Source organism: Ascidiella aspersa, chromosome 3 (genome assembly GCF_963924565.1).
Source record: "Ascidiella aspersa chromosome 3, kaAscAspe10.2, whole genome shotgun sequence".
Lineage (NCBI taxonomy): Eukaryota > Metazoa > Chordata > Ascidiacea > Phlebobranchia > Ascidiidae > Ascidiella > Ascidiella aspersa.
In genome coordinates, this window is record NC_139449.1 from 19,367,035 (window position 1) to 19,388,034 (window position 21,000).

General features: G+C 35.0%; 2 protein-coding genes across 2 annotated transcripts; one reads left to right on the top strand and one right to left on the bottom strand.

The window, feature by feature from the left end:
• The first annotated feature begins 402 nt into the window (after window positions 1-402).
• On the top strand, window positions 403-12,820 carry LOC146160611 (MBT domain-containing protein 1-like). Its single transcript, XM_083383830.1, has 15 exons — window positions 403-695; window positions 775-970; window positions 1,117-1,258; window positions 1,358-1,459; window positions 6,070-6,220; window positions 6,353-6,489; window positions 6,746-6,858; window positions 8,039-8,171; window positions 9,048-9,174; window positions 9,795-9,914; window positions 9,991-10,162; window positions 10,661-10,806; window positions 11,247-11,321; window positions 11,379-11,503; window positions 11,738-12,820. Exons 1-15 carry the CDS (start codon window positions 668-670, stop codon window positions 12,101-12,103), a joined length of 2,133 nt encoding a protein of 710 aa, XP_083239956.1. The 5' UTR covers window positions 403-667; the 3' UTR covers window positions 12,104-12,820.
• Window positions 12,821-17,048: 4,228 nt separating this feature from the next.
• Window positions 17,049-20,405, bottom strand: LOC146160612 (small ubiquitin-related modifier 2-like). The gene is made up of 5 exons (XM_083383686.1): window positions 20,233-20,405; window positions 19,918-19,968; window positions 19,171-19,248; window positions 19,007-19,078; window positions 17,049-17,870 (listed from the first exon to the last, which is right to left on the bottom strand). Exons 1-5 carry the CDS (start codon window positions 20,266-20,268, stop codon window positions 17,805-17,807), a joined length of 303 nt encoding a protein of 100 aa, XP_083239812.1. The 5' UTR covers window positions 20,269-20,405; the 3' UTR covers window positions 17,049-17,804.
• Between the last annotated feature and the right edge of the window lie 595 nt (window positions 20,406-21,000).

The following is a 21,000-nucleotide window of genomic DNA, read 5'->3' on the forward strand; positions in this document are numbered from 1 at the left end:
CCGAGTAATTACGATCAAAAGAGAAAAAAACACATTGTTTGGCGATGTTCTATAATCCTACCACAACGCACATTATTTGGGTTAGGTGCGGGTTAGCGTTTGGATTGGACTGGCCGCTGGGGTATAGGTCGAGTATTATTATTAAATAATAAATATAATAATACTTAACCCACCCACACCCTGGCCTAACCCAAATATTGTGCGTTGATTTAATAAATGTTTCAACGCTGTGAAAGGATTCTTAGACCAGCGCCCATTGTTTTTGAAGCGTTGTAATCCAACTCTCCCTTAAAGTTAAACCAAATGATTAAGCTAAAAAATCGTAGGCTTCAGCCCTCATACTATTTTGTCACCAAACATACATTCTTTGGTTAAAAAAAACATAAAGAATTGGCTGTTTGCCAAGATCCCTAGGTTATGCTCAAGATCGGAAGCTCTAGCCATCTGAAATTAAACTTCTGATGGTGGATATATGTGCATCAAACTTAGTTTTTTAAGTACTGTCCATGGCTTTAGCAATAGTGCAATTCAAAATGAAATTATGATTAGTTGTGTGTGTTATTTATTTTAAAAATTAGACAACCTGGATACTTCTACTAGATACTGTTGTACACAATATGAAGAAATGATACTTGTCTTGCTGTATAGCGCTTAAATAAAAAAGTGAATGGAAGCAGATCAAAATTCTGAATCAGGTAACACCCTTTTTTACTGCATACTTATAAACTTTTATTAGAATGCTTGTTAACTTTTTTGTTGTCTTTTTTTTTTCAGAAACTGCTGTTTGTGAGTCCTGTGGAAAAGTTGGCCCACGCCATTTGTTTTATTCTACAACAAAGCGCTTTTGTGGTGCTCATTGTGCCCATAGTTTCTCAGCCAAACACCGTAAATTTATTAATTCAAGATTAAAGCAAACTAAAAAAAACGAAGAAGCTGTTAGGAAAAAGAGAAAAATATTGTTAACTGACAGGTTTTTTAAATCCTTGAGTACTTGATTTAACATTTTAGAAATATTAAGCTGCCTAACCTACCCAAATCTTGATTACTAAAAATTGTATGGGCTGTTTTTTGTGATCGTTTAGTCCTCTTGAATTCTAATGTTCATTTTACTTGCAGCTTAACTTCATCTGGTCTCAAACTTCCACTTGTCTTACCATCAGAAATGGAGCGCAGAGAATACTCATGTCAGGGTTTTGATTGGGGAAAGCACCTAACAGACAATAACTGTGAAGCTGTCCCGGTTCATCTGTTTCCACATGTAAGAGTTTATGCTCAAATTGTGATGTTTACTACAGCAATTTGCTTTTATACTGTATTGACATGCAATGCTTTTTTGGTAAACTTTTGTATGATTTAGGCTCAAATGTCTGCAAATTGGGCCGAAATTGATAGTGGAATGAAAGTGGAAGTTTTAAATCTTGACTGCCCAGTACCAACCAAAGTGTATTGGATAGCACAGGTTAGTTTCACCTAAATTGTGTTATTTTTGTTCTGTCTGCTACTCCCAAGCAAAGAGTGACTTACCCACATAATTAAGCTGACCCCTGGAGAGTGATGGCTGTGTGCTGTACACAATAGCGCCTTGTTAAAAAAATAGGTCTGGCCAACTATCCCATACAGTCTGAGGTCTGTATCTTTCATTTAAACAATACTATAGCGCTATGTGACTTGCATTTATTGAAAAAACTGTGCATTCAGCCTCATTAACTGTATCCTCAACCTTTGACTTGCACATTCCATTTAATGATATAGAAAAGTGGTTCGTGTTCGGAAACATCGTTGTTTATTATTTGTTTCATAGAAACATTCCATAGTATGCATAGTGCCTTTGGGTCAAATAGATTTGCTTAACACAGAGACAGAAACATAGTGAAACTGGTTTAAAGTTCAGGCTTTTTCTGCATGTACAGTAGTTCAAACTGACATAAAAATATAGTTTAGGGGGAGGAAAATGGCCTGCTACCCTCTGAATCCGCCTCGGAATCTAGAATAACGAATCCAGAATAGCGAATCCTAGTATATTTTTATTAAATTATTTAACCTCGATTTTGTTTGGGGAATGGATTTATCTTTTTCTACCCTACAGGGCCCACATTCACAGCAATAAATCGCCCAAACAATTTGCTAACATGTGTACATTATAATAAAAAATGTTTTACATTCTTAACAACTGTCATTTGAAGCAGTTGTGTAAACTGTAATACATGTCCATTTTCCAGGTTGTTGCCAAAACTTATATTTTTGCCAATAGTGAGTACAATGGAACACTGCACACAAAAAGCATTGTTGGGTCTTCTTTTTTGACTAACATGATCTGTTATGCAGTCAAATAATGTACTGCAAAGAATACAAAGTTACTATTGACATAACGAATACTTGATAATTTAAGCTGTGCATAACTGCATAACCTCGCTGAATATTGGCCTGAAGTTGACCTTAAAGTAACCCTATAGCGCACGCATTTTCTCGATGTTCCGCACGTGTTACTTTTGCAACTTAACGCATTTAGGGAAATTGCGAACTCCGCTCCTGACATTACACGTTAGTCGCTCGCCCAATAACGCTTGATTGACACTTAATTATTAGACGAACGTTGTCGCCAGACGCGAAGTAATTGGTCGCCCGAAAAAACGCTGATGGCCATTCCGTGTCAATTCACACAGTCAAGAAATTCAACCTCTCCGATTTCCCTTAAATTTTACACACCTTTTCACTATCCTATATAATGAACACCTGCAAAATTTGAGCGTAATTTGTCGACAAACGCCAGAGTTATGAAGCTTTTAGTTTGGGGGGGTCTGCCGAGGGGGCGCAATTTTTCTATTTTGGACCATGTTTGACGCCCTATTACTGCTAAACTAAATAAGGTAACAACCCAATTTTTTTACAGATGATAGTACTTCTACCAAATATTAAAAAAACAACATAGTTTACATTGTCACTCTAACAGGTCAAAGGTCATAGACATCCAAAGTTGGCCATTCTGACCACTCGGCTAAAATTTTCCCTAATTTTGAAACCTCGCCACGACCCCATTTTTTATTGCAATTGGCTAAAAATGGGTTGAAATGTTGTTTATAGAATTCTCTCTGAACTGCCAAAATTTCAGTACAAAATATTAAAGGGGTTGGGAGATATTTATTGTGAAAATGGGTTGAAATGAAAAAAAGCAAAAAGTGGGGTCCTTTTAATATCCCGGTTACCCATGACCCCAGTGAAAATTTGCACTGAAATGTTGTCCACATATTTACTAAGATATGACAAGTCTACCATGCAAAATTAATTCATGGTTCTCAATGTTTTCTGATAGAAATTCTGTGTCAAATTTGGACAAAAATGCGAAAGATTACAAATGAAAAAAAATTAAAATGTATTTGTAATTCTGTTTTTAACAATTGTTACCTCATAAAACACAAGTGTTATACTTGATAATTGTAATGTACAAGTGTACAACTTAATAACTGGAATATTTTTTCATTTTTTGCCATATTACTGTATAATTTAAAAAAAATTTGCATTTCTCGCCAGGCACGCTGCCACATTTGTTGTGCTATGTAAAACCTTATTTTCTGTAATGGCAAAGAATTTACACTAGCAAACTAAAACTCACTTTTATACTATTCAAAATTGTGAAATAATAAACAACTTGATTCTGATATAGATGTCGACATAATTACATTGCCAAAATGGGAGGGGCAAGAGTTTTGAAAAATTAAGCTAATGGGGGTGCGGCACAAAAAGTTTGAGAACCCCTAAATAGAGGTTATCAAATTTTTAGTTTAAATACAATATATTGTTTAATGTTATAAACAGTTAGATGAAGACATCAGAGTTATACCTTTCATAATAAGGTTCAAGCAATAGCCTCATAGTGATCGAATGAACTGAACTGAGCATCTGAAAAGCCTAGATGACTTTATTGAATCATTGTGTGACACCTTTTTCTTCGAAGACTCATCACTTCATTAGTTAATCACAATCGAGTTACTTGAAACAAATTAAACGTAATTTAGCTGTTGATGAAGTCGTAATATTACTTGATTTTGCTGAGAACTACTCATTTATTGTCCAAGATGTCGTGGAGCGGTTCAATAGTAATCACTCAACAATCCTTCGCCCTTTTGTAATATACTACAAAAAATATGGAGCTTTAATGTCAAAAAGCTTGCGCTTGCAATATCAGATTATTTGGAACATTTAACAAGCACAGTGCATGCATTCATTGACCAAATAATTCCAATTATTATCAAATCACTTGGTTCTCCAAAAAAAAGATCTTTTTCAATGATAGTGCTGCTTTACAATACAAAACCCACAAAAAAGTATTTTTGCAATCATTCAATGGATTTTGGAACTGAAACTGAGTGGCATTTCTTTGCTAATTCTCGTGGCAAAAGTTCATGTAATAGAATTGGTGGAACCACCAAAAGATTAGCTGCATGTGTAAGTCTTCAAGCAGCAACCAACAACCAAATTGTACCAATCAGAATCAAATCTGCAAGCCATATATTGGCCTACATTTGTATTTTTTTCAGCAGTTGTAATTGACCTTGTTTCACATCCACAAGGGCAAGACAGTCAACGCATTTTTAAAGACTGACATGATTGTGGAATGAAGCTATGATTTGATCTTTTGCCTGTTGTTGTTTTACACCATGCATATATTTTCCAATTCAAATTTTGTGTTGAGGTCTTTAATAGTTGAGGAAAAGCCAAAATATATTAAATCCCAGAACTGAGATCTTGTGCCCATTGGAAAAGATCTTGTGGTGTAAAAATTTGGTTGTTGGTTGCTGCTTGAAGACTTGCACATGCAAAAAAATCTTTTAGTATTTCCACCAATCCCATCACATTTACTGATGTACAAATGGAACCCCTACACGGCATCTTGGACAACTCAAAAAAATCAAGTAATATTACAACTTCATCATCAGCTAAATTCTGTTTATTTTGTTTCGAGTATGTTTTTTATGAATTGCTAATGAAGCAATGGAATTTAAAAGCAAGAAAGGGGTCACACACTGATTTAATAAAGTCATCCAGGATTTTAGATGCTCAGTTAATTTCGTTCTATTAATATGAGCCTATTGCTTAAACTTATTATAAAAGATAAAAAACTGGTGTGAGAAACCATGAATTAATTTTGCATGGTAGACTTGTCATATCTTAGTAAATGTGTGGACAAAATTTCAGTGCATATTTTCACTGGGGTCATGGGTAACCGGGATATTAAAAGGACCCCACTTTTTGCTTTTTTTCATTTCAACCCATGTTTCACAATAAATATCTCCCAACCCCTTTAATATTTTGTACTGAAATTTTTGCAGTTCAGAGAGAATTCTATAAACAACATTTCAACCCATTTTTAGCCAAATCCAATCAAAAATGGGGTCTTGGCAAGGTTTTAAAATTAAGGAAAATTTTAGCCAAGTGCTCGGAAAGGCCAACTTTGGATGTCTATGACCTTTGACCTTTTAGAGTGACAATGTAAACTATGTTGTTTTTTTAATATTTTTTAGAAGTACTATCATCTGTATAAAAATTGGGTTGTTAGTTGTTACCTTATTTAGTTTAGCAGTAATAGGGCGTCAAACATGGTCCAAAATAGAAAAATTGCGCCCCCTGGGCAGACCCCCCCAAACTAAAAGCTTCATAACTCTCGCATTTCTCAACAAATTATGCTCAAATTTTGCAGGTGTTCATTATATAGGTTAGTGAAAAGGTGTGTAAAATTTAAGGAAAATCGGAGAGGTTGAATTTCTTGACTGTGTGAATTGACACGGAATGGCCCGACACTGCACTACCAGGTTACATTTAAAGCAAGCACCATAAATTGGTCGCCGCAGCGACAGGCCAACTTACCACACGCGTTTGTGCAATTAGGCGCAACAATCGGCGGTAAAACATTAAATTATATCGGTTCCAATTACCCGAAATAAACGACAGAATTGGATTCGATATTCTACTTTGAGCATCCCTACTGGATTGTGACTATCATGATTGCTTTTTAATTAATATAGGAGTATTCAGTGTGGCAGAATGCTGGTGACTTGCCTTTTTTATTTTTAGGTGGTGAAGGTTGGTGGTTACAAAGCTCTCTTGAGGTATGAAGGCTTCGGGGATGACAGTCGGTGTGATTTTTGGTGTAACCTTTGTACACATGATGTCCATGCTGTTGGCTGGTGTGCTACCATAGGAAAGCCCCTTGTGCCCCCTAAAAGTGAGTAATAATTTCAAACTAGTGTAAACTGTTCAGGACATATTTCTGTGCAGCTGAATATAACGCTACTCTTTATTGTGATAGCCCAACCAACACTCGAACTTATTTAATTAAAAAACTATTTTTTTTTAGCAATCCAATTCAAATACAGCAACTGGAAGTCATTTCTTGTCCAAAGACTTACTGGTGCTAAGACACTTCCAAATGACTTTCAACAGCGAGTAGTACAAAGCATGGATTGCCCATTTGTGGTCAATATGAGATTAGAGGTTCTCTTTACTTTATTATTTTAAAGTTTTAAAAATTGTATTATGGTATTTTTCTTCTAAGATGTATTTTATCTTTTTTTGATTTAATGACAAACACAGTTTATATACTTGTATAAATAGATGATATATTTGACCTGTATAAGTATAATAATGCCTGACACTTGTTATAATTAATTTATTTATTGTGACTAAACACAGATTTTAGTAGCTTTCTCATACCAATGCTAATTTCACCAATGTATCTAATTGCCTACAGGTGATGGACAAAACCCAAATATCAAGAATGAGAATAGGAATTGTAGAAGAAGTTGTTGGTGGAAGATTACGACTGAGATATGAAGACTCTGACGAGTTAAATGATGACTTTTGGTAAGTTTCCAACAAAATTCTAAAAAATTATAAATGAGGTGCAACAGTTTTCAATAGGGGCCAAATTAGTTAAAAAATAAATTGATTTACTATTAAAGCTTAACTACAATTATAGGCTGATTGTTTTCTATTACACCCTATATTAATATATAAAAATGTGGCTAATAGAAAATTAGAAAAAATAGAAAGCATTATGCTGTGTCTTTATATACAATTAATACCATTGTTGTACTGATTTATGTCAATGACTTGCCTTAAATGCACTAAGATGACTGTTTCCAAATGACTTAACTTTAGTCATTTAGACAAATGACTTGACTTGGACCTACGCCATTTACCCATATGACTTGAATAAAAGTAACTTGCTGTTTTTTTCAGTTTTTGGTGTTAGCTATGCAAAATTTGATCAAAGTAGAATACACTCAACGATTTTGTAAGTTTATGATTTATTTTTAAGCTATGATGTGACTTGAATTTGACTTGCTTTGGCAATGACTGGGACCGTCACTGGGACTTGATATGCTATTTGTTCAAAATGACTTGACTTGGATTTAAGACATTTTAAAATAACTTGTTTACAACCCTGATTAATTCATACTCAACAAAACATTTTGTCATGTAGCTCCTGTAAAAATACAATTGCCATGCCAGGTACATTTTATTAACACCTGTACTATATGGCAGAAGGCATGGTATGGCACACCAATTAAGATACTCAAAAAGTTTATTTTTAATTACAGTGTAAGGTAACATTAAGTTAAAAATTGATTTTGTATGAAAACAACCCATGATAAATCGTCAAATAAGCTACTTGCTACTTGACACAAGAGAATTTGTTGAAACCGCACCAGTATGAAACCAAATTATTTTAAGTAGTCTTGTTTTTTGGTTTAGTTTGAGAAGATAAAAATAACATTTTAAGCAAGTAAAATAAAATTATGCCAACCTCAAAAGAATCGTGATACTTTTCATTTTATTACCAAAGGCTAAAACAGTGATAACAAATTCCAAGACTTATTGCCTCAATATTTGAAAGTGCTTACGGTCATATTTGCGAACTGGGATTTTTACAAGGTTCACCAAATTTCTTCTTGCCTAAATAGAGTAATATTACATGTACTTAAACACCTTCTTCTACATATCTAAAATAAATTAATTAAAAAGTGTTAACATTTTATAGGTGCCATGCTGGTTCTCCCCTTATTCATCACATCGGCTGGTCTGAAAAAGTGGGTCATCGAATCTTGGTTGCCAAAAAAGAATACAAAAACGTACCTGGATTTACAAACTCCAAACCAGACCTTTTTGCACCAGTAAGTGACTTGGCCCCGTATTTTGATATCTTAAAATGCACTGTTTTTAATAAGAATATCAGTGCCAATTTAAGCAAGGTTTGTGTTGAATGGTAAACAATAACAAGCAAAATTTTTAATGATAAAATGTGGACTCTTGTCAAATTGGGTTTATAAGAAACAGATTTGATGTTGGTCCATATAACTGTGCACTTTATGAATAGAACAAAAGCAATTTCACAATGTATGATATATATGACATCCACCTTCCGTTGTACACAACAAACATCTAAACTTCTAAAGCAATGTTCCTTCTTAGCGTATTTTTTGTGGTAATGTGCAAAATTTGGGGCACTTTAAGAAATTAAAATATAGGTTGTACCTATTTTGAATGTGAGTCCTCTTTTGTAGATTGTATTACTATTTTGAAATTGTATTTAAGTATAATACATTCAGTAACGAATTTCACTTCACCAAAGTTGCGTTAACATTTAGTTATGCGCAAAAAAAATTAAAAAATTGCCCAAATTAGGCTTTTTTGAACTAAATACGAACAACAAAGTCCGGGAATTAGATATATTTCAGCGAATAAAAAAGTGAAAAAACACTGTTGGGATTTTGCAATTGCCTGCTTGCCAATGCGAGCGCAATTCGCTCATACAACAAGAAATCAAAAGAGTGGCTAAATTAGTTTTATTAAGCTAACCAAAAGTGCCCAGATTTGTACTAAAGTACCTTTTGGATTCTAATATTGAGAAATATATACTTGTCACCGCTAAAAGTTCTTTTTTAAGCTTTTATGGCTAACAGTACATTGCAGAAAATACCTTTCTTTCACTATTGTTATGCTAAATCAGCATAAACTGTTTAATTAATTTTTGTTTTCCCTCTGCGTAGATCAAGCCAGTCAAGTTTGGTGGCTTTAAGGTTGGAATGAAGTTAGAAGCCATTGATCCACTTAACCTCTCCTGCATTTGCGTGGCAACTGTACAAAAAGTTTTAAAAAGTGGATATTTGATGATTGGTAAGGCTATTAACCGGTAGTTGTAGTTTAAAAGTAGTTATCGTTACTACTTAAAAATAGCATTTCTGGAATAAATTTTTAATACTATGGCGTTTCTTTAAAAAGAGAGAATGTTTTTTTTTGATTTAGGTAAAGAAATGTTTTGGCAAAAAAATAAATTTAGTCATCAATGTACTTCCCAAGCATTTTATGCAGTTCATGGTTGATATTGAATTAAAATTGGCAGTCTCCAATCGGGCGAGCGCCCACCAATTAGCACTTGCCCAGATGAAATAGGACTTGCAATAAAAGCAGACACACCCTCTAATAATTTCCATCCCATAATTTATTCTTTTCACCAATGATTTAACCTACCTTTTTTATATTAAGTGATTTTTTAAAGCTAACAAATCTTACAAACAAATGAACAAAATAACAAACAACCTAATACTCCCATTTAATGAAGTCAAAATACCTTCGGGTAACTATATCAAAAATATTTTTATTGTTAAACGTATGGAAAACTGGAGCCACTTAAAAAAACTAAATAATTGTGTTGACTTGTTATAAATAAACGTTGTATCAATATTATTTACTGCTTGTTACTTCTGGACTGAAGAGCCCTGTATACTTTAATGCAGGAATTGATGGAAGTGAGGCGGTGAATGGTAGTGATTGGTTTTGTTACCATTGCTCTTCTCCCTCCATTTTCCCCGTTGGATTCTGCAAGGTCAACAACATTTCTTTGAATGCACCAAAAGGTACACAAACAGTTCCAATTCTATAAGTATAAACATGTTACAACCACGAATGCTCGCTAACACGATGCCTTATAAGGATACAAAGACTCTTTCCGGTGGGAAGACTATCTTGCTGTTACAAAAAGTGAGGCCGCTCCAGTAAACCTGTTCAACCACGAAGAAATCCAACACGGATTCACGATTGGGATGAAGCTTGAAGCAGTTGATCTAATGGAACCCCGCTTGTTGTGTGTCGCAACTGTTGCAAAGTGAGTTTAATTTTGGCCAATTCTCACTCAAACAGTTAATTTTTGAATAATGTGTTTCGGTAATTTAGCCTTTTCTATTCTCAATGTATTCTTTTTTGTCAATTGTAGCAACTAGAAAGAACACTGTAACGTGTAAGATTGGTCAAGTTTTGCTATTTTTAGTGTCAACGCTTTTTCAATTTAAAAGTTAGAATTGTTTCATGCTTTTGGACTTTATTCACGCGGCCTCCTCAAACTAATTTTGTATGTTGATGTTAATAATAGCTAGCATCATTTGCGAAAATCGTGGTATTTCAAAAGATTTTCCCCGTCATTTCTTTACTAATTATAAGGTCAAATCAGTAACCGTCCACTGACCTATGGTGTTCCAAAACATCCGTAATTGCTTGCTATACTTATTCGTTTTTTTGACATAATGTTCACTGAGCTGTATATCCTTAAAATTTATTTTTTTAATCAAAATGCTACCGAATGAATGGTTTACTAACTCGCTTTTAGGGTTGTTGGTCGCCTACTACGTGTCCATTTTGATGGTTGGGAGGATGAGTACGACCAGTGGGTTGACTCGCAGAGTTCCGACATCTACCCGGTGGGCTGGTGCGAATTGGTTGGTTATGAGTTGCAGCCCCCAGTCTCTTCTAAGCGTAAGTTTGTTTTTCGTCGACTAAAGTTTGTGTGTTTTATGACGTAGGCCGTTATCGTTGGTCAAAAATAGAAATTAGAAGGATAGATCACATGTTGAACAGTAAACACGTATGTGTGACTGTGTGTGTATATTTCATTGAATAATATGGTACTGTAGATTCCCTTTATTGAAATCTACTTACTGTAGATTCCCTATTGTAAATGTAAAGTTGCTTGTACTAGCAGTATGGTTGTTTCTCGACTCGCTACTCTGTGACCCTTTGTAGCTCAGTTGGTAGAGCGACGACCCCGGAATGGCCGGTGTTTGTAAGTTTGAATCTCACTGCAGTCTAGATGTGTGTATCTTTCATTAAAAATTGATCTTGTAACTTTTTGATTTTGTAATATGTCTATCTTAAACAAGCAAATAACGTCACTTGCGTTTTAAATATTGTTGCAGCCAGTCTATCACTCGACTCTTCCGTTAAGAAAAAATCAAAGCCCAAAGGCCAATCATTCTTAAGCAAGAAAAAACGTAAGTTCTGTTTTAAAGTTACAGGTATTTTTTCTTAATCTTGCTCAAATTTACCAGGAAAAAGAGTTTCTGCTGCTGGAAGGAGGTCTGTGCCCGAATCTACGACAGACAACCTGGCGTTGTCCACACCTCCAATTAAGCCAAGTCAGCTGGAAAAAAGTTCGCCGCCCCACCAGACAGAAGTAAAAATCATATTTGACTAAGTCTGTCTTAATTGCCTTCCTCAAGTCAATACTTGTGGTAATTAAGCACCAACTCGAAAAAACTCGATTCATTTTGTAAAGAACGGTGCGATTAGTATCCTTGTCGGCTCTAGGTTAAGGCCCTAATTAAGTAATTTTGCTAATTATTACAAACTATTTCTATATCTCAAACAAGTCTTTCGCGACCGGCTTAAATGTTCAGATTGTTTTCAGCACCAGGCTATCTCCAAACAACCAAGCAGTGAAGTTCCACCGTCTGCTGTGGTGGACGCATCAACTGCTAACGGAGCGTCGCCTGTTCCAGTGGGCGAAAGCATTGTTCCGATACCCAAAGAAATCGCCGATGTGTCGAAAACACCAGAACCCACCGCTGCTGACTGTTCGGTACAGGAACCTGCTGTGTCCGTGTCGATGCAGGTCGACGAAACACCCGAGCTTGCTCCACAAATGGTTGAGTTAGGAACTGAAGACATGGAAGAATCGGTTACTGCGGATGAACTTTTGGTTGAGCCTCAGAGCAGTGATGTTGCGGCTAAAGACGACTTGACGCAAGAACAAAATTCTGTTATTGAGGGTTAAAGAACTTCCGCGTAGTCTAAAACATCGATTTATCACCTCCTTGACAAACAACTTGGTTTCCTAACCAAGCACAAAAATCGTTATATTTACAGAATGCGTTTGGAAAAAGTTACGTCACCATTTAGTGGTCGACAAAGAAAAGTCTCTTAAATCCTGTATTGCACGAATTGCTTATTTTTTTGGCATTTTAAAATTCTCTGTTTACTTTTCAGGTGCACAGTACGACCAAACGCGTATGTGTGTCTTTGTTTCGTTGATTGGTTGTTTTTTCCGACCGATTTATAAATGTGTTTAAATCGGAAATTGAGTTTTCTACAAAAAATATGTAACAAACGAAAAGAGGGTGATAGCAATGCGAATACCGCTAAACTGTAACCGTTCTCATGTCTGTATCCGGTACCAGGCTGGAAGTCTGCTTTTCAGTTCTAAAGAACCTATAGTTTACCCTTAGCTAATACCTACACTGCCTTTGTTGTCCTATATGTGTCTTCAATTTTGTTTAACATTTTTATTCTAAAACGAACATAAGGTTTACCCTAACGAAGGGTGTTATACGCGAGTCAAGTCCGTTTTTGTTTTTCGTTTTTAAATTTATTTGCTTCAGACGTGTAGTTTACCGTCTGCTAAATGTTTAAAACAACTTGCTTGTGGTTTGTTTGAGTCAGCCCTGCCATAGACTTCGCCATTACAGATGGATCGTATCTTTACAAAAAAGATTTTCAAAATTTGTCTGTAGCTGATTTGTAACGTCATTAAGCAAGAAGATAACTAAAACTAAGTCTGTCGTAGACACGCAAACATCTTTAAGTCGATTTTCAATTGTCATTTACTTTTACTTTTGAAATAGTTTTTTTGTTTATTGCGTTTTTTTCATTCAGTTCTGGCTCGAAGCGCTAAAATAGCACATTTATCAGTTTCATATACAGCAGTTTATGTAGCCTAATGGCAAACCTATAAGCAAGCAATATTGGGACCAACTGATGTAAGATGCCAAGAACTGCAGCCGTCAGAAATACCAGTAACTCCTGCACCTACTGTGGAAACCAGGGCTGCGAAAGTGCAACCCGAGTCCGGCCCGTGACCTATAATTCATCCACCTACAATACAGGGTTGGAAAATATCCAGCATATGCTGTTCCGCCTTTACAACTTACAGTTGTCGGCCATATCACTTAAATTTGTTACCGCGCATGTCAGGCTTGCGACTCGGGTAGTTCTACGTGGTCTTACTTTATCCCCTCTCCGATTGCGCAGCCCTGGTGAAAACACTAATACACAAACGGGAAGCAATTAAGTGGGGTTCTTACTACAGTAAAATTATGTGTTTACTACTAAAGTCAAGTTAAGGCGAAGTTAACTTTTTGCTAAATATAGAGCATAGGTAGTTTAGGATTTGTATTAATCCGAAACAGTTGGACCAAAATTTTTAAATAAATTAGGTTTTTATTCGATGTATAATGTTGAGGCAAAACGTACCCTTCATGGCAGTCCTTTATATCTAGTAAAACTATAAGTCGTCAAACTTTTTTAGGTTTTAATTAAACGTTTCTAACTTAAGGTACCAGTAAATGCTTTTATTCTATCAACAAACTTAGCAATGGGGAAACAAACAACCTTGGATTTGTCTTTACACTAAATTTCCAGCTTATAAAGGTAAAAGATGTAGACTGGTAACCAAAGTGGTCTGTAAAACGTAGCGCTTCTTAATACCGTTAAAGTTAGACCATGACACAGTCATTGAAAATATTTTAAAGTATAGCTGAACAGGTTTTTCGTTTTATGATACACTCAACTACCTGGTGGATGTATTGTGATACGAGCGTTGGAATGTTATAAAACACGTTTGTCAAAAAACACATGGCTGGACTTTTTTTTGGAAAATAATAATGAGAAGGCTGCTGATTTCTGGCCACCAAGGTGCATTAGGCTAAATACAAAAAATCAACTTCCGGTTTAAAACGTAATAGGAAACATTAGTAGGCCTACAGTATTGTTAACTTCTGTGTGTCTCTCATACTTAGAAACAGTGATGCGAACTTTTTTGTACAATGTGCGCATTTAAAGTGCAAATTCCAAAATAATGTGCAACATTCGTGCATGCACAATTGCACTTGTGCAAAAAACGCCACGTCCCTGCTGCATACGTCGACTATCTTAGTTGCTCTCTTTGGGGACAATTAATGAGATCCCTTCAGTTTTTGGCTTTATTGTGAATCCTTGCTCCTGATAAACCAATCAAGATAGATGGAATTATACCTAAGTGCTCTATTCTTTAGTTTATAATTTAGATGAACCTTTGATAGCAAAGTAGCCTGAGCCTTTAGATATCTTTTCAAGCCCTAAAATCTTGTTTGCGACTGGGTGGCACGCAGGGACGGATTTACCAATAAGCTAGGCAGGCTGAAGCCTAGGGCCTCAACGTCCAGGGGCCTCGAAATTAGGTTTCGAAGTTGACAAAACTTGACAAGTTTAAACCCTACCTAAAGAATATATATATATTCAAGAGTAGTGTAGGGGGTATGGGTCCGATTAAAATTCTATACACAAATTCCTATGTCCCTATGCTCGATGCACTTGAAGCCAATTTAAGAAGAAGAGCTAATGTGTACAGGACAAACACAAAACCAATGGCTTACCGGTACAGAAGAGCAATATATTTCTTTATCTCATGGAGACAAGGAAAAAAAATAAACACTGCCTTTCCTAATATGAAAGCAATATTAAGACTGTTTCTAAGATTAATGGTCACTATAACTGCTCAGAAGAGAGATTTTAAGGCTCAAAAACATCAAAAATAAACTGAGATCGACATTGTCTTAAGAAAGGTTGTCCGCACTGAGCATTCTGTGCATTGAGAGTGACAAACTTAAACAGATAAATTTTGATGAACTTTTGTATGATTTTGCTTTGAAACAAAATTGTAGCCTAGTCTTACATTTGATGGCTGTAAGCCTGTAACTATTTCTCACTGATCCTCATAAATAAACTTTACAAATATTGTAACGGTTGTTTGATCTAAGAAATTAAAATTAAAAGCAAAACTGCCTTAGCTAAATTTTATTATTTTATTTAAAAATTTGCACCCATGAATGTGGAAAATTAAAAGAACGAAGAGTTTAATCATGTCATATTTTTAACATTAAGCAATGACATGTGATGTTGTTTAGAGAGAAATTCTTAGCTCAAAAACAGGGAGGGGCCTCACGGATGGAATAGCCTAGGGCCTCTCATGGTCTTAATCCGGCCCTGGTGGCACGTTTTGGCATCCCAATAAATGTTCACCACCGGTTATCCATACCTCGAGGTTTCTAAAACTCGGTCAGTATGTTTTTCTTCGAAGCGCCTCACTCGCATTGCCTTCACTATGTAATCGAAAACGGTCCAAAGGCATGCTGGACGTCGTCGATAAGCACCAGTTGTTGGTAGATCGCCTTAAACACGGCACAACTGGGCATAACGCATCCTGAACAGCCTCAACAAGGACGCGAGCTTCCTTTGCAGCCATGCCAGACAATTTGCGCAATATAATTTGCCTTTTGCGCGCTTACATCATTCTCTAATTAAATCTGTGAATCTTTACATTTTTATCTCAAAAGTTTTTAGCACTTGTCATTGGCTATTATTTTCCTAACTCAGGTCAATAAACTAAGTGATAATAAAACCGGAATGATTTTTTGAAGTATTTTTTAGCACAACTACATTTTATCGCCCATGAACACAATTCATCCGTTGCATAACAGCCCTATTCAGGTTACCCATTTTACCAAATTAAACTAGATAAACGATAAAATTAGGGCGGCTTACAAAAAGCATTTTTATTACCGGTAGGCTACACATTTCTGTGTAAACAGCATAGCGCAGTGGTCGGCAAACTTTTTTGGTCGCGGCCTAAAGTACTCTTTTCAGAGCTATTGAAGGCCCACGAGGCAAAACCACTGCAAAACAGTGGCGGATTCAGGATATTTGATTTTAAGGTGAACATTACACGGCGCTTCGATGCCCAAAACACTGTCATGCCATAAAGTAAAACATACCATAACAAAAACAGTAACGGTATACGAATTTTTTTCGTTTACATATAGTTAAAGTTAACAAAAAATTTAGTTGGATAGGCTATCAGGGCTTTTTTTTTGCGCTTTTTACATCTTTGGAATATCGCCAGTTGTATTGTATTGTCGGTAACACCCTTAGATCTTGAAATTTATTAGGATAAACATACTGTATATTTCGCATTAATAAGCGCAAGTTACGTGCTTTCTATGCAGATACAGCTGTGCGTTTAATGGCTCTCACAAATTGGCAAAATTATCTTGATAAACGCCAATAAGCGAATAGTTCACAAATCTTGAATGTGTGTTTAGGAAATAGGCTACCTATATTTTTTCGGGCGACCGCTTTGTTCCGTGAATTTATTTGAACTCGATTGCAGTTGCAATTCTTGGGAAAGTTTGTTCTTCAATGACATCCCCCTTTTTTTCTTTAAATTTTTAAGACTCGCCCCTTACAAAAAACAATGATCTGCCCCATGACCCTGTTAACTCAGCCTTAAAACATTCTTGCTCACTAAAACAAAATTTTTTCAGTAGAAAATTGTCTTAGATTAAAGGGAACATTGCCGTCAAGTTTTAAATTTTACAATCAACTATCCTTGGAGATATTTACTTAATGAGGTAATAATCGCTGCATTAGTTTTCAAATAGGACTAAAATGCCAATGTTAGTTTGCTAGCACTGATATCAACAAGCAATCGGACTACTACCAATACTAACACTTATTGTATGTCTGGGCTTCTATCACTGCACGCACAACAAACCGATCGATTTATTGTTTTAAAACTGTTCTCAGGGTTGGCCTAGTAAGACTAGTTAATACTTATTCAAATCAAAACTTGGTTTACCCATAAACAGTATTGCTTTTCGACATACCGACTATTACGAAAGTTTTTTTTTATTTTGAACGATACAACTTTATGAATCGGAGCGCAACGACCTACTACTGTACCTTCTTTCAATGTTTTTGAAAATCGTTTTCATATTTGAAACTCATGTCATGGCAATAACGTATTAAATTTTCATCTTGAACTGGACCTCAGTGGTATTTTAACTGCACTACAATTACTGATTTTTCAGTTGTGAATTATAAAACCAAATCAAAAAAATAAAGTCATAAAATTAAATTGTTACAGCGTTTTCATTTCCAATTCAATGGAGTTGAATCTGTAAGATTCTGACATCATTTTTTCAAATTCTAATTTTTTACAAAGTTGGCGGTGGTTGATGTTTCTGTCGTTTCTCCGAAGTAACAGGCAAAGAATATTTTAGAATTGAAAATATTGTTACAAAACTTAAGAACATGAACTCAGGGATTGGCAGAAACTCAAGAAGAACTGCTGAATGGGTAGAGCTTATGTACACCGTGGAAAATACAAAACACAATCAAAAATTGCTTTTGTTGAAAGAAATGTAGAAGTTCTGAAATGTTGATCAGTTCGTATACTACATAAAAATGGCGTTCAGTTTGATATATCAAAATAAAAAAGGAAAAAATTTACCTATTTATAATAGCAATGCGTTCTAAAATTATTTTTCTAGGTTTAGATTATACAAATGACAGAAAAGGAGTTAAAAACAAGGGTCAAACTCCTTAAGTAGAAGTGTTTATGGTTTGCTGGAAAATTGCAACTTGCATTTTTGTTTTCTCACTCAGGATCGTAAACCACCAGTCTGCTGCGTAAAAACATCAATGGCATCATCATCCTCCATATCCAGCTAGGATAGAAAAAGTAGGGCATTACAAATAACACAATGAACTTGTAATGAGAAACCCTATTTAAACTATTTCGTGCAAAACGAACTTGGTATAAATAAAAATTGATGCAAAATTAAAATCAGAGTCAAAAATAGGTCAAATAGGGTTGTTTTAGGTAGGTAGCATCTTTATTGTTTCTATTCTAGAGAAGTAGGTTTCAAATCTATTATACCAAATCACAAATATCGCACCCTATTTTTTTAGGCGGGCTTTTAGCGCAAATTATATATGATCTGTATATTGACCAGGGCTGCGAGTCCCGAGCGGAGGAGTCGGTTTGTTCTGCTGGAGTCAGACTCGGGACTCAAGAGACCACTAAAACTACCAGAGTCCTGAGTCCGACATACGCAGTACCAAATTTTAAAACTGATATGGCAGCCAACTGGAAACTGTAAAGGTGGAATATTTTCTAACCATGTATTGTGAGTGAATGAATTGTTATACAACACCAACACCTATAAGAGGATTGCTGAATATCCATGTTATTTTAGTTACGTAAATTGGCGGAAAACAGGCGTCAGGGTCAGACTTGGGATCAAATGGAATCACACATTTGTCCAGAGAAGGCCTCGGACTCGGGTTTATTCTTTGGCAGGAAGTCAAACTCTGGTATTTTTACCAGACTCCGCTACCCTGATATTGACAATCATATTTATGCAATATTTGCAATATTTATTTTTCTCTTTTGCAATGAAATGTACCTTAATCATAAGGTTATCATGCGGAGCTTTTGCAAATGCATTTTAATGTACGATTTGTAAAAATATGTTCTTGTATAACCTAATACTAAGCATGAAATTGGAAATTTATTGCTCAACAATTGTTTCTTTATTAGTTTTCTCATTATCTTTTACAAATTAAAAAAAAAATTAATTGTAGTCTTAATATGATTTTTGTTTTTAAATATGTTTCATATTTTCGTTTAGATTACAAAGATCACTGAAATAAATTAGCTTTAACTTGCAATACAGAAGTTTTAAATATTTTTTACTTTTATAAAAAACTTTAATAAGGTTATCTTATAAAACTTCCCAATCCCCAATATACTCAACAGAATTGAATTATTATATATATATATATATAAATAAAAGATTACCTTTTGAGGGGTGTCATTTTCATTAATAGCTTGTCCATCAAATCGAAATCTTATATGGCTCATAGATTGGCCCTTGAAAATATACAAAACTAAATAATTGCAATTACATGAAATAACAGAGTAAATTATAAAGAATTGCGATTTAATAACTGTTTTTTCCATACCTGCCGGTCACAATAAGCTTGCATCAGTTTTCTAAGTGGGGTGTGACGCTTTATTTTAAACTGCACCATAGAACCATCCTAAAATACAATTTAAATATCATAAACTAATTCTAAACACAAAAGCAAAAGAAGACACAGATTAGCAAAATCTAAATCTATATGAGGTGGCAAAACTTATAGCCCATAGGTCAACTGGCCAGCAATGTTTATAAAAAACACAGCATGAGACCACACCACATACTTTTTGGCTAGTTTAACTACACTTTAATGGAAAACAGAAAAATCAATTTAAAGTATAATACTTTAGGCAGGTGTGTAGCACTCTGTTTTTAAAGGGATGACCAACCCCAAATTTCTAGGGCCTTTAGCATTACCCCTGGTGGTATGAACAAAGCTCAAAAAAATTTTCCTTTTGTAATTTGATGCTGAAAACAATAATAATTTTGAGCAAACCTGTCCATATATAAAAGTAAACAACATTTGTCATTGCCAGTTTTATAAACATGTTTTGGAAGTACTAGGCGAGTTATCGCTTTGTTGGTGAGCTGAAAGGTGGATCTGTTTGTTTTTCAGTTTCATGAATATGTTACCTAATCAAACTGTGAAACAGTTGATCATTTTTTTTTTAGTAAATTGAACATTAAGAATTATGTTCAACACTTTAAAGGTTACTGACCGCAGTCCACCAATGAGGTAGCGGGATTTACTCAACATGAGCTTATACCTGATACAATAATATATACATACTTGACCAGTAACTCTTAGGTTGATGTGGTCATTTCCCTCAGATTTCACATCCTGTAAAAAATATACCCTTAGGTTAAATCGGGTCAGTGTAGTGTCAATACAATATTTAGCTATGATGTATTTACAGTATCTTTCGCAGTGGCATGTTAACCGTTAAAACTGTTAAAAGGATAAACACATTGATCCAGGTCAAGCATATAACAATAAATTTAATTTCTTTATATCAAGTGCATGTATACATATTGCCTAGTTGCCAAGAAAACGCCTTGTTGTTAATAAGAAAACAAATAAATTTGTAAAAAAGTATTAAAATACTTGTGAAGGCTTTTGGTTGGTTTCTTCATCACACATTCTTGATATTTGTTCTATGAGTCAAACCTAATAAATGCTCTTTCTTCAACAAATTGCTCACTTCAAAAGATCAAATAAAAACAGTGGGTCTCAATTATTTTTGCAATTGTATTTCTGCTACAGAATAAAACAAAAAAATAGTTTTTTTTTTAAGCCAGACTGGAAATTTTGGATGTTGCATGAGGTAGACGTTAATGAAGCTTAAAATAGCGCGACTGTAATAAAAGTTTATGCAGAAATTTGCGCTGCTATTATAAGGTTGTCTGGAAGTTTTCCATGGCGTTAATTAAAGTACTATGCAGATAACAGTAACTGCGATGGAAGTTTTACGCATTTGGGTGACCTTAGGTGGTTGAACAATTTTTTATAAAATGAAAGGATTTATTTCCCGCGCAAGTCAAATTTTCCAACTTAAGTCTGCACATTCTAATTAATTATAGTGCAAGTAAACATGTATTTATATAGTTAATGGCTTTTCTGTTAAGCACATAAAAAAGGTAAAGGTGAACACCCTCTTTTCCCATCTGGAAAGATCGATGGTGCACATTCTTAAAAAAACTTGGGGTGACCAGGTGCAGCTAAGGTCAAAAATACACCCTGATACTATACTGTATGGGAAAATCGAGTGCATATTCACCTCTTAAGGTGGCAGGTCTAGTCTGTGGAAAAAGGTTTGAGTTTTACAAAACAAGCTCAAATCACTTTTTTACATTTTATAAATTGTGCTAAACG